Raw genomic sequence first — 16,689 nt, 5'->3', positions numbered from 1 at the left:
TGCACAATTAGAGCACTGACTCTGTTACCTCCTTATTCATCAGGCCAAGTCCCAAGCTAAGGAACATGGATGTATTTCCTTCTCCAGCCCCTTTCTGCACCACGTCAAATGTGGCTCACCCAGGCACAAGTAAAGAGGGGAAGGATGCACAATGGTTTGGAGATTTCTTTATCATGGACTACTGACCCTTTGGATGGTGTAAGGCCATTCAAGCAATGGATTACTGTGACTACTTTATGTCTAGCTATTCCACAAAACAGTGTCTTTAAAATGCTGTGCAAACTAAACCCCATGCTTCGTGCATAGGGTACTTTATAAGTGCACCATCTTGTAGACAGGCTGTATTAATAGCTGGGGTCTGGTTTGATGCATTGGAGACCACAAGGAAGCACCTGGTTGATTTGGCCCCAGGGAACAACTAGTGGCTTATTGAAACTCTGAGCCCCACAATCACCATAGCCAGGACCACAGCAGAGCAGGTAGCTCTCAAAAATGACCACTACACAGCTGAAACCTACCACTGCATCCCTAACAACATCTCCCCACTAAACAAGCCACCCCGTGGCACAGCAAGGGCAGGGGCACTTAGCAAAGCGTTGTACATCCCCTTGGCCAAGCTCTTTGTCTGCATGCCAGAAAAACACAGTGGAAAGCTGATACTGTGCTGAGAACTCCATCCTCTCCTTGCTGCAGAGCTGAGAGCCCATCACCAAGCCATGGGGTGCTGGGACAGAAAACACTCCCCGAGCCATAGCCATAGGGTGTTGTCCCTCCTTGTGCAAAGAGGAGATTAGAAACCAGGATCTTACACTACAAACAATGGTGCTTTCCTTCTGGATTTCAGCAGATCCATTTCTTTCCCTCCCTTTTTTAATTCATTGATAAAATCCCTCTGAAAAATAATGCCCCTTTTTTTCAACCCATGAGGATTCCCACACATTCCCCCTCCTGCTGTCAAAGGGAGGGTGGCCCTGGGATGCCAGCACAGGGGGAAAGGACACCAACCTGCCTTCTCTTCACATGGGAATCACCTTCAGTGAGCTGGCACAACGGCTGTTGGTTTTGGATGCAAAGCCTGGAGCGTTGGGGTGGATGTAATCAGACTGACCTCTCCTGTTTTCTGAGTCAATGCTCTTGGATCAGGCAAGGCAGGCACAAGATGTTGAGCATTAATCAGCATCTGGAGCTGCTTCATTGGGGAAATGGCACGTGGTGGGAGCAAGGAGCCTCATGGCAGCTGAAGCAAGGATCCCTAATGCTCTGCTAGAGCCTTCCTGAGGCCATCATGAGCTGCCGCAGAAGAAAGCTCCTATAAAACACGGAGCACTCACAGCCCCACTATGGAGCCAGCTGAAAGCACTCAGCATCCTTGAAGGTGAAGCTCCAGGTGGTGATTGCAAGGAGGGAAGCACCAATCCCACTGGGAGAGCTTTGATTGGGGGTCACGGCACAAGCCCAATCCCCCACGTTCCCTTAAAACTGTCCAGTAATGCCTGGTATTTGCCTTCAGACCCCTACCCAGGCAGAGATGTCTCCTCTCATACATGGACACACTCCACAGTCACCCCGATGTACTCCTGGTTCTTCCTTTGACACATGCTGCCAGACCAGTAAAACTGGATTTGATTTTCTTCAGGGGATTTCTTTCTTTTTCCCTCCCTATCCCAAAATACATCCGTCCTACCCCAGTAATCCAGAAAAATATGTGGGTGTTAGCTGTGCAGTTTCGGGTCACTTTGGGGACCTCGGATTCGTCACTTTCTCAGGGACAGCCTGTTTCTCAGCCTGTCTCAAAGAAACAGACCTCTTGGTCTGGACACCAAACCTGGACCATGAGCCCCCAAAAGAGAAAGGATCTGATTCTTTGAGCCAGCTTGGGACAAATGATAAGGTGACGGAGCAGCAAATAACTACATAAAAAGCCCATAAGGAGTTGTATGGAGAGCAGAAGACAGAAGCCTGCCTTCCTACAGACAGTCCTCAGCATCTGTGTACTCTGAGGTCTAGTACAGGTTGAAGCTCACGCTCATGCTCTTTTTCTCAGCAGTGTTTTACTACATCTTCACAGATTCCCATAAAACCCTGGTCTCTTCCACATCCTCTTTTGTCATATGTGGCTGAAACTGGAGCAGGAGTTCAAAAGGAGGATGCAGGGCACTGATGAGGGAGGAGGAGACACACATCTACATACTGGTATTCTGCTTGGTTTCAGTTCAGGCACACAAAAGGGATGCTGAGAAGCTTCACTAACAAGAGATTGAAAACAAAACCCCTCGACTGCTTTCTACAGAGCAAACATTGCCCACTCCAGGCCCTGGGGCCGGTGGCATGGAGACGGTCCCATCCCAGGACCGGCAGAGCAGCGCTGTCCCAGACAGAGTGATCCAAACCCCTCCTTTGTTTCTCCTCTCTTTGAGTTTTCTTTGCCCTTTTTTTTTCCCTTCCTCTTTCTTTTTCTCTTGGGTTTTTTTCTCTCCCTCCAAGGTAACAATGCCTCCTTTCAGGCACTGCCAAAGCCCTGCTCAAGCCCACTCAGATAAGAGCTGGCAGGAAAGGTAACTGCCATCAATATTTGGGTGAATGTTAACTACCTGAGGACAGGCTGGGTGGGGGATCACAACAGGCGGTTGCGAGCACCTGGGCTATGTTTAAAACCACCACATTTAAAGTCATCTCCCTCCCTGGATCCCCCTGCATCCCCAAGTGAAGTCTCTCCAGCGTTAGTGGCTGTGTAAGACAGCGCTTAACCAAGTCGGGGCTAAGTCAAGAGCCGTGCTCCACATGAAGGTACGTTTTCATGACGCTTCTCTTGCGGCTGCTTCATTTACTCCCCTTAAACACTACTGACTTCAGCCAGAGTTTAGTTTGGACGAGCATGAGTAGAATTCACAGCCCTGAATTCTCCGGTGAAGATGTTAAAGAAGAGGGAACTGGGGATGTCTTTTTCCCCTCGGGTTTCCCATAGAGCTGTGGGGCAGTGGTGCTTTGTCTGCCTCTTCTGACGGCAGCACCTGTTTTCATCCTCTGCTTCAAAGGCAGAAACAGCTTGGTATGTTAGCAGGAACCCGGGATTACGATAAAGAGTGGTTTCAGACTGACAGCAAATTCAACTGCGAGCCAAGGTGTGTATATATATATATATATATATACACACACACCATGCGGAGATGTATTTATAATGGGCTTTTTCCTAAACCTGGAAAATATAATGCTATTCTGTCGGGGCGTCTGAGCCTTGTAGTGTTGTTATTAGGACACAGCAAACAGTTCGAGCTAGAAAAGAGGGAACTGGTTGGTGTTATTCTCTGAATAAACTTTTCCCACTTAGCAGCAGATGATTTTCTTTCTCATGTTCATGCAAAAAAAGAAAGGGATCATTCTTGCCAAGCTAAATGGCCAGTGAATGTTCCTAATCTGTCCCAGCCAGGAGAGGCAGGTAGGCAGAAAGACGCAGAAACCCCAGCACTCCCTGCCCTCCCGATGCCTGTTTTCCTATCATACTCTGCTTTGCTGTATTCATTTTAACACAGTGATTTGCTACTTTCCTTTTCACTGTAAGCAAACTGCTCCTGTGACAGCCCTTCCTTCTCCCTTGGTACAGAAAGGCAGCAAATGAAAACAGAAGGAAAATGGAATACATGATATGGCCCTGCAAAGTTTGGTTGTTGAAGTAAAGAAAAGTGGAATTCTGTTTGTGGAGTAAATAGGGATTTAAAGAGGAATTAAACCAGCTTCTCTGCTGGGCTGTCCTGCCCACCAGCCCATGAACGGTGTCCCACACTCAGCAGCATCCTCAGGAAACCTTCATTCCCAGTCACATCCTGCCCTGAATACATGGACACAGCCACAACCAATGGCAAAGAGACTAGGGCAAAACAACACCCGAATTTAAGCAGAGCAGACCCAAACCATGGTGGTTTCAGCATCCCCCATGGTGAGTCCCCATCGGGCATGTGAAGGGACTCGCACAGAGCCAGGCACGGAGAGGCGAGGGCAGGGGGTGGCCTCGAGCACAGCCCTTGCCTTCCCCACCCAAACGCAACGCAGAACGTGAACAACTTCGTGTCTAAATTCCTAAACAAGTCTAAAGATTTATGTCCTCCGTAAAATAAGATATTTATATAGCTCTCGGGCACACAGCTCTGAGCTTGGCATAAAAGAGGAGCAGCAAGACACAGGCACATTCTCGGTATCGGAGCGCATGCATACGTGAGGCTGGCTTTCGAGATATATATATATGTAACTAAAACAAATCCCTGTTTATTACTCAGTAGAGAAAACTGCAGGGTTTTTTACATAAATAATCCCAGTGTCAATAAACTCCCCACCCTGAGCAAACTAAAAGTGATCCCAAAGCAGATTTCTCCCTTTCTCAAATAAATCACCGTTCCGCCCGAACATGGACCTGGCAGCTAGAATTTCCAGCTCGCTCCGGAGCAGCGGTGGGATGGGAGCTGGAAACAACCTAAACAAACAGTTTTACAAGTTCCAGAAGCCAAAAGCTCCCCCCACACACACACCCCCCCCCCCACATCCCCCATCCTTCCCCTTTTCTCTTTTTCATTTTAATTTCTTATTTTAATTTGAAGAGCAGGAGGGGTGGGCGCTGCCGCGGTCGCTGGCCCATAGGAAATCGGTGACCCAGGGACATCTGCAAGCCATTAGGACACAGACTTCAGGTAGCTCCCAGAAACACGTGCTGTCCACATTACACCCTCCAAGGATATTTCCACAACTTTACTTCTCCAAATAAACAGTCGGGCTCTCCCTGCATTAGCGAGGAGCTGCACAAACAGGTACAGAGAATGGCAGTTTTATTCCCCTTTCCAATTCTGATGGATTTCTTGTAAGCTGTTGCTGGGCTGTGTAATTTGAACTATCGCTTGGAAAACATAATAGGGCCTGTTTAAAATTAGGGCCATTTATTTATCTGTATGTGACTATGAAACATCAGGTATGATTTGCACAGTTTGCTTCCACGCTACGCCTAAAACTGCCGCTTATAGAAACTGCATGGAACAACTGGAAATAGAAACTATAAAAAATATACATAAATATTACCTAGAACCCACCAGGGTTTATGACTGGAATAGCTTTTAATTTATAAACAGATTTTATGCCTTCTAAAGCAACGCTACTTCTCTTTCATCTCACAGCACTTTGTGGTGCCACGCGCGTCCCTGCATGAGCGTGGTGCTGCAGCCAACACCGGCAGCGATGCTCTCGTCCATGTATAAGGAAAACTGGAATAAAATAGGTAGAAGGTGACGCTGACCGCTTGTTGCCAGCACTCGTTTTAGGGCGTTTTAACTTTTTCTGCAGAGCTCAATATTGTTATGAATAAAAACTACATCTTTTGTCCTCATTACTGGAGCTTTACTTTTGGCTTTGATCAGTTTACCCTGAGTGATTCAAACCAGATTGATTTATCTTAGCATCTGATGGAGATCTGCCTCCAGCTCCGGCTGCCACCCGCTCCAAGGGGACAGCCAGGGGATGCTGTGGCTGCAAACAGGGAAAAGCCAGGAGCAGAGCAACAGACAGCACAGATCAGGCCAAAAGCATTCAAGCAAATTAAAGGTGCAGCTCGAAGGGGATTAAAATTAGAATTAATAAATTCTCCTCTTTTTCTCCTAGGAGAAAAACCCAGCACTTTGGGAAGGGCATTTCCATTCCGCTTTAACGGAGCCGGATAAACTTTCCATTTTACCCAAGTTTGCAGAGCTTGGAGCCAAACGCTGCGAGCAAATAAAGAAATAAATATAAATAAGCCCCCAAAACAGCTTGTATGGCTTTGATCTCCAGAAAAAGAGCATTTGTGAAGTACAAGCTTGTGCGCGGTGGTTTCCAGCTGTGGGAGAAAGAGCAGAGAAGGACGGCGAGGTTCTGTTCCTATGGTGGAGCCTGCGCTGGAGCCAGGGAGTGTTAAAGCTCCTCCGGTGCTGCGCAGAGCAGAGCTCCGACTCCAGAACGTGAACGGGAATAAATCCCTCACTGGATTTTCCTGTGGGGAGCAGCTCAGCAAACCGGGGAGCTGCCCATCAGCACCGCTATTCCCAGCAAAGTTTAAAATCCCCGGTTTTCCCCCTCTCCTTTTCTAAGTTTTTTAGCATTTTCCATTTTTTTTTCCACGGGGAAAAAGCCGTTTCTCCAATCTAAACCCCCCCAACGCCTTTACCACCATACGCAACCCAAATCACCCCCAGCAGGATTTGGCCCCCAGCACCTTCATGTTCCCAGGACTGTTTTGTAAGAGGTAAATCACGACGCTGTTTCAAGTGATGCTATTTCACCAGCCACAGTGAGTGTGCAGTGATTTAATAGCTAAAACAGACATGGTCGAATTAAGGCTGCCACCCAGCTCAGCCCCTGTAAAGAACCAGCATCATTTTACAGCAGCACCGAGATCGTTCTCCTGAAATTCTGCATTTCTTTCACTTTATTCTACACAGCGAGTCCATCACGAGGGTGGTTTTAGGCTTGAATTAAAGCGCCGCAAAAGCAAATCTCCTCCAGGCACTTGCCTCAGAGTCTTCAGGCTCCCTGTTTCCTTACACAGCAAAAATGGGGGGGGGAACCACCCGTCCTCCAGCTTTCTCACCCACTCCCAGGTCAGCACTTCCCAAGCTTAAATCAACACATGGTGTTGTCTCCAGCTCAAGCTGTGGCCGCTGGTGTACGACCACGACAGGCCCAAAAACTGCTTCTTTCTGATCAATACAGTGATGTGACTACACAAAATCAAGGAATTCTTAGCGGAATTTATAGGACAAATGATAATTCTGTCCCCAGTACATCACCAACCAGCTACTGCTCTCTCTCTTTTTTATCTTAACTGTACAATGACCTTCTGATAAAGACACGTTGGAATGTGAAGGCTCTTGAAAAATAAATACCTATAGTACAGAAAGAGACAGGAGCACTGCTCTGTGCAAGGCTGGGAGGCCAGGGCAGACTTGTCTAACAGCCCCAGTCACCTCCAGAACGGCTCAAGTCCGCCCTGGCAATACAGGCCACCTTGGAATCATGGAATCACAGACGGGTTTGGGTTGCAAATGATCTTAAAGCTCATCCAGTTCCAATCCCCTGCCACATTCAGGGGCGCCTTTGACTAGACCAGGAAGGGGCTTAACATTGACCTCATGTCCCAGGGACTGTGGTCCTACAGCCCTTGGGCAGGTCACCCTATAACCAAAGCACAAGCTCCTGCATCAGTAACTTCTGAGATGGGAAAGAAACAGCAATTACAGTAGTACCTAAATGGGAAAGATGCAGGATCCCTGCCCTGGAGCCCCAAGCACAACTGAAAAAAAAGTGATGGAGATGCATTAACTAAAACACTAATATCATGCACTGCACGTGAACATGCTCAGTGTTGACCACAGGGATGGCCACCGTCTAAAACCAGACGCTCATAGATAAATTTAAAGGCACAATCACATCTGGCATTTGCATTTTGTGCCATCATAAAATCATCTGTACAGTTTTGATATCAAAATTAAGGGATCTGATGTGGGAAGGTCTTGGTTGTTGTTTTGGTGGGTTTTTTTAGAGAATCCCACTACAACCCAAATCTTGCTGGTTTGCCCCCGCTTGGCACCGCTGTAAACACCAGCAGGGAGAGCATCCCGAAGCATGGGGAGGCGGCATTCCGATGGATGGGGAGGCAGCATCAGCATCTCCCTGGGGTTCCCATGGACCGAGGGAGACTGATCTGTGCTGGACTGAGGTCAAAGGGATGCGGTGACATCACAGCCTCCCTAGTGACACCAGCACCCATCAAACAGCCATCCCTCGGCTGAGGAGGAGAGGCACATCGGCTTTAGGAAAGAGCAAAGTGAGTCCAGATCAATGGGAGACCTGAATCAACCTCCCCAGCTCCCACAAAACATCACTAAAACGCAATTTATTCCAGCACAACAGACCTGATGCACATCAGTGCCCTGCTTGTAAGGTTCGAGGGAAAAACCCCACCTTTGCTTCCCAAACTCCTTCCCCCTCTGCTCAGACGCTTGCACAGACTGTTTCCTAAAACGCCGTGATTTAACACAAGGCAGGAAAAAGCATCAAACACGGGCTACAATCCTCACCGTTCTCACTCCAAACCTTTCCTGAGACCCGGGTTGGCCACTGACGATAAAACAACGTTAAATCTTTCAAAAGCAAACTTCCAGCCTGATGTAAAGGCAGCGGCAGCTTCTCACTGTAAAGGCAAACTCCTGACCTTGCAAACCAACGGGGATTAATCAACTTGTCCATGTCGCCTGAACAGTCCCAGGAACAGGAATTGACAGTAACAAGGCAGAAGGTATAAACGGCTGTGTGATAACACAACTGGGAAGCTCTTTTCCACGTCCCTCTTGTTTAGTGCTCGAACTTGTCAAACCACTTTCTTTTGTTAAAGCAGCCTCCTTTGTCGCGAGAAGGCAGAGTCCCATGCAGCAGACGGGCTCTCAGAGTGAAAAATGTCCTAATTGCTACACTTTTCATTAAATCTATTACCCCCCCCCCCCCCAAATTGTTCCTGTGTTTCTCTCTGCCAATCCGCAGGAAAACCACGGGACAAGGCTGCTGTCACCGTATTTTTCTCCTCCAGGTATATTTGTTCGGGTTTTTACTCCAGCTGAGATAAGGACAATCTACTGCCCCAGTTTTCTTTGATGCTCCTATAACAAACACATTTATTAAAAGAGATTTGTTGAGCTAAATTCAACTCGTGCTCCAGCCTAGAGCTAAAACTGCCAAGGGAAAACATTTCAAAGTTATCTCCTTTAACATCTGGGCTAAGTTTACCTTTATCACTGCAAACAGCAACACAGAATTCAGCCTATCTTCTACTGTACCATGCACGCAGCAAAGACATAAAGCTGTGAGAAAGCGTTTTTGGTGCTGCAGGCACGAGAAACCCCAAATGCTCACGCAGAAAAATCCCCCTGTTCTTACAGACAAAGGCTCTGGAAAGAGGACAGGCACTTACCTTTAAACTCACCCAAAACAACTACTTCCCAAAGGCTTACAAGCAAAAACAGACGTTCAAATCTCAGGGTAAGGCAGCAAAGGCGAGCAGGGAAATTGCTTTCAAATGCCTTTATTGAGAGCTCCTGCCCCCGCTGCCTTTTCCCTTCTTTTTCAACCTTTTTCACGTGCCATTTCCAACACCTTTCCAACACTTTTATTAACGCAACGGTGACAGTTGTGACACGGGATCCACACCAGGGCCCCGAGGTCTCTCCACCAGGACAAAGGCTCCGAATTCAAGCAGCAACTCAAAAGCAGCTCCGATAAAGCACCAACTTTTTAACGCTCAAATAAAAGCTTACGGGCTGCAGATTTGGGAAAGGGAGACCTGCTTGAAGGTTTCTCCCCCCCGAAACACGCTCACAGAGCCCAGCGTGCAGGACAGCAGCTCGCTTTGCACACCCGGGCTGCCTTCGCACGCTCCTGCGCTGGATCTGGGTCACTCTCACACCAAGATCCCCTTCTGCTTCAAACCCAAACAGTTATCGCCTCCCGGCTCCCCCCGACACCAACTCCTTGGAGCAGCAACTCGCTAATAAAACGCTTGTTACTGCTCGATCTGCTTTGCAGCGCTCCAAGAGAACCCTGGAAAGCTCCCAGGGCTGGTTTGGTTGCTCTGGTTCCATGGCAAGAGTTGGTGTGCTCGGCAGAACGTTAGGGGGAAACGAAAGGGGAAGTGGGGGGCACCTCCCGTACCCCTGCCCAGCGCCGGCCCGACGGCGCTGCAGAGCGAGGGAGCGATGCGGCGGGGGGGCCCGGTCCGACGGAACAACGTTAGACGGGGAACCAGAGCGCGGGACACAAGGCAAAAAGTGACTTTGGGGGTGCTTTCGGTACACGCACCCCCCCCCACACAGCCCCACGGCCCCGCGGAGGGGCGCGGGCGCGGATCCCCCCCCCCCCCCTTTCCCGGTGCGCGCATCGCGCCCCGCCCCCGCCGCGCCGTTCCTGGGCCTTTGGCGCCCCCTCTGGATGGTGGCGCGCACTGCCCGCGGCTCCCGCTCCGGGCCGCGGGGCTCCGGCCGCAGCCGCCGCGCTCCGCGTCCGCCCAACCCCACCCCGCAGCCCCCCGGGAACACCGCGGCGGGGCGCGGAGCGGCGCCAGGGCCCCGCGGTGGCCGCGGGGTGGCCGCGGGCTCCTTCAGAGCCCCGCACCCGCGCAAGGCGCCCGCCCCCCCCCCGGCTCCGCTCCGCCGCTACCGGGGCCGCCCTCCTGCAGCCGCCCCTGCGCGCAGCGGAGCGGCGCTGAGCGCCCGCCGGCCCCGCCCCGCGGTGGCGGCTCAGCCAATGGGATGCGCGCCAGCCCCCGGGGGCCGGCCGCCCATTGGCGGAGCGCTCCCGGGCCGAAATCACCGCGCAGAGTATTTATTCCCGCGGCGCGGCGCGGGCCGCAGAGCCGCGCTGGAGACCGGCGGGGCGCGATCGGCACCGCTGCACGGCCACGGCCAGCCCGGCCCCGAGCCGCCCCCCGACAGCCGCCCCCGGCCCCGCGCTGCCCACGGCCGGCCCCGGGCTCTCGCCACGCCGGGGTTTTTTCTTTTCCTCCTCCCGTCTTTTCTCCCCTGCAGTTTGCAGGAGTTTCTCCGCCCGCCTCCGGGCGTTTGGAGTTTTGGTTTTTTGGGTTTCGTTCTCTGAGGGCTAGGGGAAAATAATAAGAATAAAAAACTTTCGCAAACTTTTTTCCAGCTTTCCCCCTCCGCTGCGCGCTGCCGGAGGTTTCGCTTCTCCCCACTTCCCTTTTTTAACCCCTCCCTGCCCCGCAGCCACCTGATTTTACTTTTTTTTTTGGTTTTTAAGTTTTCATTTTTTCACCCCCTGTCCTCCCCCTCGGCCACTTTCTCGCATGAATCTCCTAGACCCCTTCATGAAGATGACAGAAGAACAGGACAAATGCATCTCCGACGCCCCCAGCCCCACCATGTCGGACGACTCCGCCGGGTCCCCCTGTCCCTCCGGATCCGGCTCGGATACGGAGAACACCAGACCCCAAGAAAACACCTTCCCTAAGGGCGATCCGGACCTGAAGAAGGAGAGCGACGAGGACAAGTTCCCGGTGTGCATCCGGGAGGCGGTGAGCCAGGTGCTCAAGGGCTACGACTGGACCCTGGTGCCGATGCCGGTCCGGGTGAACGGATCCAGCAAGAACAAACCGCACGTCAAGCGGCCCATGAACGCCTTCATGGTGTGGGCGCAGGCGGCCCGCAGGAAGCTGGCGGACCAGTACCCGCACCTGCACAACGCCGAGCTCAGCAAGACCCTGGGCAAGCTCTGGAGGTGAGCGCTGGGGAAGGGAGGGGGTTGCTGCGGGAATGGGCAGGAGGAAAAGGATGGGCTCAAGCCTGGAAAACTCGCGGAAAACTTCTGCATGCGCTGGCAAACTTGCAGGGCGTGGGAGAAGCCACAGGAACGGGGTGGGGGGGGGGGGGGAGTAGGGAAAGTGGTTGCCCCGTCGGGGTTTGCTGGTGGTTTCTTTCCCCTGAGCAATGCCCGAGGGAACGAGGCGGGGGGAATGGCAGGTCCCGTCCCCTCCCAGGCCAGGCCAGCCTCGGTGCGTGTTTGTTTGTGCGCTTGGCCGGAGGAAATGAGGGGTTTGGGGATTGCATCAGCTCGGCCCGGAGGAGAAGAGGGATGGGGGGAACCGAGCGCAGGGTGAGCCCCGCGGGGGTGGGGGGGGATGAGTGGTGCATGGCTGGGTGCCCTCCGACTGCCAAAATAAGGCAGGGAGGGGAGCAAACCAGCAGGGAAGTGAGTCACCTGGCTGCCTGCTGCTCTGAGACTGCAGAGGAGGGGGGGAATCCTAAACTAGGGGAAGGAGCAGAGCAGAAAGTGAAGCGGCAGCTAAACCACCCCAGGGACAGGACTGTGTCCCCACAGGGGTGGCCGGAGGCAAGGGATGGACCTTGCTGAGCATCCTCTACGGCCACTGACCCTATTTTACAGGGAGCAAGAGGGGGGTGACAGCGAGCATGTGCCCCAGACACCGGGTTCAGCATTACAAGGGACTTTGCATTACGGGGAATCGAGAGAAGAGCTTTGGGCTGCTGTTAATGTCATAGCGGGGGGGAGTTGCTAATGCCCCCCTAGAGCTGCAACTGATCCCTCATCTCCTATGTACCCTCCAGGCTGCTGAATGAGAGCGAGAAACGTCCCTTCGTGGAGGAGGCTGAGCGGCTGCGGGTGCAGCACAAGAAGGACCATCCCGACTACAAGTACCAGCCGCGGCGGAGGAAGTCGGTGAAGAACGGGCAGTCGGAGCAGGAGGAGGGCACGGAGCAAACCCACATCTCCCCCAACGCCATCTTCAAGGCGCTGCAGGCAGACTCCCCACAGTCATCCTCCAGCATCAGCGAGGTGCATTCACCCGGGGAGCACTCGGGTAGGTACCCATGAACAGTTGGGGGGGGGGGGAATCACAGCTACCTAAAGTAAAGTTGATCCTAAACTATGCTGGGATTAGGACTGGGTATGAGGGGGGGAAGAGAGATGCAGAAATACAGTGAGAAGGGGATGGCTGTGCCAAGAGAGGGGCAGAACTGAGCCTTGCCCATAGCACAGGTGCACCAATGCACACCCATGGGTGCCAGTGCCTGCAGCAACTTCCACCCCCTCTGCTTATGCGAAACGAGAACCCATACTTATAACAGTATAACCCAGAAGATAACCCTGCTGCCATGGCTCACGTCAGAGTGCTCAGTCATTTTACCCGGTGCAATAGCTGGGGGCTGATAGAGCTCCCATCTGCATTCCTCACACCTGGACATGCTTATGTTACCCTCCACAACTGCTTTCGGAAGCCATGTGTCGTTATCCAGCTGCCCCACAGACCGTAGGTTAACTATTAACAGCATTATCACGGCCGGCAGCACCTCTTGCCTTGGGGAGCCACAGGCACTGCCCGGCCACCATGGGAACGACACCCCCTTCATGTCCGTGCCCTTTCCTTCCTCCCGCAGGACAATCACAGGGCCCCCCGACGCCCCCCACCACCCCCAAGACGGACACGCAGCCGGGCAAGCAGGACCTGAAGCGCGAGGGCCGCCCCCTGCAAGAAGGCGGCCGGCAGCCGCCCCACATCGACTTCCGAGACGTGGACATCGGCGAGCTCAGCAGCGACGTCATCTCCAACATCGAGACCTTCGACGTCAACGAGTTCGATCAATACCTGCCCCCCAACGGCCACCCGGGGGTCCCGGCCACGCACGGGCAGCCCGGCCAGGTCACCTACACCGGCAGCTACGGCATCAGCAGCACATCGGGCTCGCAAGCCGGGGCCGGCCACGTGTGGATGTCCAAGCAGCAGCCGCAGGCGCCGCCGCAGGCACAGCCGCAAGCGCAGCACACGCTGCCGGCGCTGAGCAGCGAGCAGGGCCCGGCGCAGCAGAGGACACACATCAAGACGGAGCAGCTCAGCCCCAGCCACTACAGCGAGCAGCAGCAGCACTCCCCGCAGCAGCTCAACTACAGCTCCTTCAACCTCCAGCACTACAGCTCGTCCTACCCCACCATCACCCGCTCCCAGTACGACTACACCGACCACCAGAACTCCAGCTCTTACTACAGCCACGCCGCCGGCCAGAGCAGCAGCCTCTACTCCACCTTCACCTACATGAACCCCACGCAGCGCCCTATGTACACCCCCATTGCAGACACTTCGGGGGTCCCCTCCATCCCCCAGACTCACAGCCCGCAGCACTGGGAACAACCCGTCTACACACAGCTCACCAGACCCTAAAAGCCATTAGAAAAACCAGACAAAAGAAGATATTTCAGAAGAGAAAAAACAACACAAACCAGCACGAAAGCAGCAAGAGAAAGAACTTCCACAGACTTTTTCCTTCTTTGATATTAAAAGTAATAACTAAAGACAATGAGGTTAAAGCTGGCGGGGAGGAGGAAGCGCTTCTGCACTACAGCATCCCCCCGGGAAGTGGCCAGCCCGCTCCGAGGACCAGCAAAACTCGGTGCAGACTTTCCAAGGACTGGACTTAAACTCTGCTTCCAGGAGAGAGGAGACTTGCAACCAGCTCAGCTGCCTTGTTCTCTGGACTTTTGTAATGAGGTTTTTTTAGCAGTTATTAACAAAAAAAAAAAAAGGAGAAAAAAAAAATAGGGGGGAAATAAAGCAAAAACTCAGAGTCCTCTGTGAGGAATAATCTCTATTTTAAATATTTTTTAGTATGTACTGTGTATGATTCGTTACCAATTTGAGGGGATTTATACCTATTTTTTAGAGATGTTTGCAAAGCTCTTATTTTTCCAACAGCTAAAAGCCGACACTTAGCGGGGCAGCCCTAGGGTTTCTTGCAGCCAGAGGTATTTTTGTATAGATAAGTGTCTTTCTTTCTCTCTCTAAGAATAAAAGGCATGGGGCCGAAGCTCTGGGAAGCGGCCGGTGTCGGGAGGCAGGAGCTGAGCCTGTGCAGGGAGGAGCAGGGGAGAGGCTTTATTTTTCTAACTCATAGTAAAAAACCGGCCGGGAGGAGGTTGGTTTTTAACGTTTATTTTTCCATAACCTTGAGCCTTAAGACAGAGAAAACGGAACAGATGCTGTTCGCAAACCCCGCGGCAAGAGGTGCCGGGGGGAAAGCCTTAACCGCAGCCCTGTGCCACTCGCCTGGCCCCATGCTGGGGCAGGGGCTGAGCTCGACCCCTCTGCTCAGCCCTGACCACCCCAGACCCCCTCTACTTGTGGGACATCACAGTTACTTTAAGTTATTTATTTTGTGAGAAGAGCAGTTTTTAATCACCTTTTTCCTTTCTTTTTCTTTTTTTAATCTCCTATTTTTAAGCCCTTTCAAAAGCGATTGCATTGGTGGGAGCATTATTTGGAAGGTAACCGTGCCTGTTAAATTATGGTCTAAACTGTAACCAGTCCTTTATTTATCTCTTTAATTCTTTTTTATTATTATTATTATAATTCAGTTTTTGTTTCTGGAATCTGTGTCCTGGGTTTGTACAAACTCGTGCTCTTCCTGGGGTGTTTTTTTTTTTTTTCTTAATAAGGATAAACTGGAAAAATGAAAAGAAAAGGAACTTGTACAAACTAAAGGTTGCCAATGTAGCGGATCACTGAATCATTTGCCTTGTTTTCTGCCTCAGCTCTCTGGGACACACGAGCTCGGGCAAGGACGAGACCCGAGGCTTCCACCCCCCTTCAAACTGGTGCGAGGTGGGGACGGGACGCTGGGGAAGCTGTGGCTGAACAGTTAAGGATTGCTTTTTAAAAAAGACAGCAAACTTTTTTTTTTTTTATTTAAAAAAGAAAAAAATGATTTATTTGTTAACAGTTGGGTTGGGTTTTTTTTTGGTTTTTGTTTTTTTTTTAGGGATTCAGTAGAAGAAGAAAGAAAAATCTTAAAGCACTCTTATAATATGGCATCTTCCTATTTCTGTATAAAAGCAGATCTTTTTAAAGTATTTCTGTAACTTAAAAGACCTCTCATTTAAATCATATTTTGTCTTTAGGTAAGTTTTGGTTTTGTTCGGTTTTGTTCGCAAGATCCTTCTCTTTGTGAAACTTACCTTTTTTTTTTGTATATTATTGTTTGCAATAAATATACATTGTATTAAAAGTTAAACACCCCATCACTGTCTGAGTTATTAACAGCCTTCAAGCAAACAGGGCCCTGCTGCAGCCCCAGGATGGTTTTGACTTCACTTGGGGGGGTCCCCCCTCTTTTACCGTCACAGGTCCTGAGCCCAGCATCAATGAGCTCCTCCAGCTCCAAGCCCTGCCACGGGCAGGGACCCCTTCCATAGAGCAGCTTGCTCCAAGCCCCTGTGTCCAACCTGGCCTTGAGCACTGCCAGGGATGGGGCAGCCACAGCTTCTCTGGGCACCCTGTGCCAGCGCCTCAGCACCCTCACAGGGAAGAGCTTCTGCCTAAGAGCTCATCTCAGTCTCCCCTCGGGCAGGTTAAAGCCATTCCCCTTGGCCTGTCCCTACATCCCTTGTCCACAGCCCCTCTCCAGGTTTCCTGGAGCCCCTTTAGGCACTGGAGCTGCTCTAAGGTCTCCCCTTAGAGAGCCTTCTCCAGGCTGAACAAGCCCAGAGAGGATGCTCAGCACCAGCCGGGGTTAAGGGGCTACCAAGGAGCTTTGGGCTTTTGGGGCATCCCTACAAAACTGCTGAAGTTCTCCCAGAAGAGCTGAAATCCTCTGAACAACCGAACAGGACACGTAGCATCCTCAGAGATCAACCTTATGCTTATATCCCTGCTCTCCCACCGCCCCAGACACGGAGCAAGAACCCCAGCAAGGGGCTTTTCCTCTCAAACCCACCTCGGATAACCTCTTGCTCCAAACCTGCTGCACCCCAGGAGCAGCTCACTGTGTTCCAGGCAATCCAGCACATGGCAACGCTACCTCACTCCACCATAACCTCCCACATCGCTTGCCATACCCCTGGCCCTGGCACGCAGTTGTGCTGAGCCTCGCCAGCCCTCAGCCCACTTCCAACGCCGAGAAACGTGCATCACTGCAGAGGTCAGTGACACAAATCTGTGCGGGTCCTCTCCATCCCCTCCAAGGATGCAGTTATGGGAAAACATCATAACCTGCTGCAGACTCCACGTGGAAGGCGCAGTCTGCACACAGCACACACGGGTTTGGGACACCTTGGGATGCCCCAGCACATAACAAACCCCATGACACCGACCTATTCAACCGTTGC

General features: G+C 51.9%; 1 protein-coding gene and 1 long non-coding RNA gene across 3 annotated transcripts; both read left to right on the top strand.

Moving 5' to 3' along the window:
* Positions 1-2,086: 2,086 nt before the first annotated feature.
* On the top strand, positions 2,087-5,780 carry LOC134162685 (uncharacterized). 2 transcript variants are annotated; one of them, XR_009964401.1, is made up of 3 exons: positions 2,087-2,787; positions 4,590-4,796; positions 5,638-5,780. It is a non-coding gene; the product is annotated as an uncharacterized LOC134162685 (long non-coding RNA). The 2 variants fall into 2 exon arrangements; XR_009964400.1 differs by having other exon boundaries at positions 2,090-2,787; positions 4,595-4,796.
* A 4,950-nt stretch (positions 5,781-10,730) lies between these two features.
* Positions 10,731-13,809, top strand: SOX9 (SRY-box transcription factor 9). Its single transcript, XM_062616902.1, has 3 exons — positions 10,731-11,292; positions 12,141-12,394; positions 12,972-13,809. The coding sequence occupies exons 1-3, from the start codon at positions 10,862-10,864 to the stop codon at positions 13,748-13,750; spliced, it is 1,464 nt and encodes a 487-aa protein (XP_062472886.1). The 5' UTR covers positions 10,731-10,861; the 3' UTR covers positions 13,751-13,809.
* Positions 13,810-16,689: the final 2,880 nt, after the last annotated feature.

This window comes from Pezoporus occidentalis, unplaced genomic scaffold (genome assembly GCF_034315485.1).
Source record: "Pezoporus occidentalis ecotype Australia unplaced genomic scaffold, CSIRO_AGI_Poc_V1 ctg190, whole genome shotgun sequence".
Classification (NCBI taxonomy): Eukaryota; Metazoa; Chordata; class Aves; order Psittaciformes; family Psittacidae; genus Pezoporus; species Pezoporus occidentalis.
Note: the sequence above shows the minus strand (reverse complement) of the source record. Positions and strands in the feature narration are given on the sequence as shown.

Coding starts and splice junctions, on each gene's coding strand:
- SOX9 (XM_062616902.1), top strand. CDS start 10,862: ATGAATCTCCTAGACCCCTTCATGAAGATGACAGAAGAACAGGACAAA. Junction 11,293..12,140: donor ACCCTGGGCAAGCTCTGGAG/GTGAGCGCTGGG, acceptor TGTACCCTCCAG/GCTGCTGAATGAGAGCGAGA. Junction 12,395..12,971: donor TTCACCCGGGGAGCACTCGG/GTAGGTACCCAT, acceptor TTCCTCCCGCAG/GACAATCACAGGGCCCCCCG.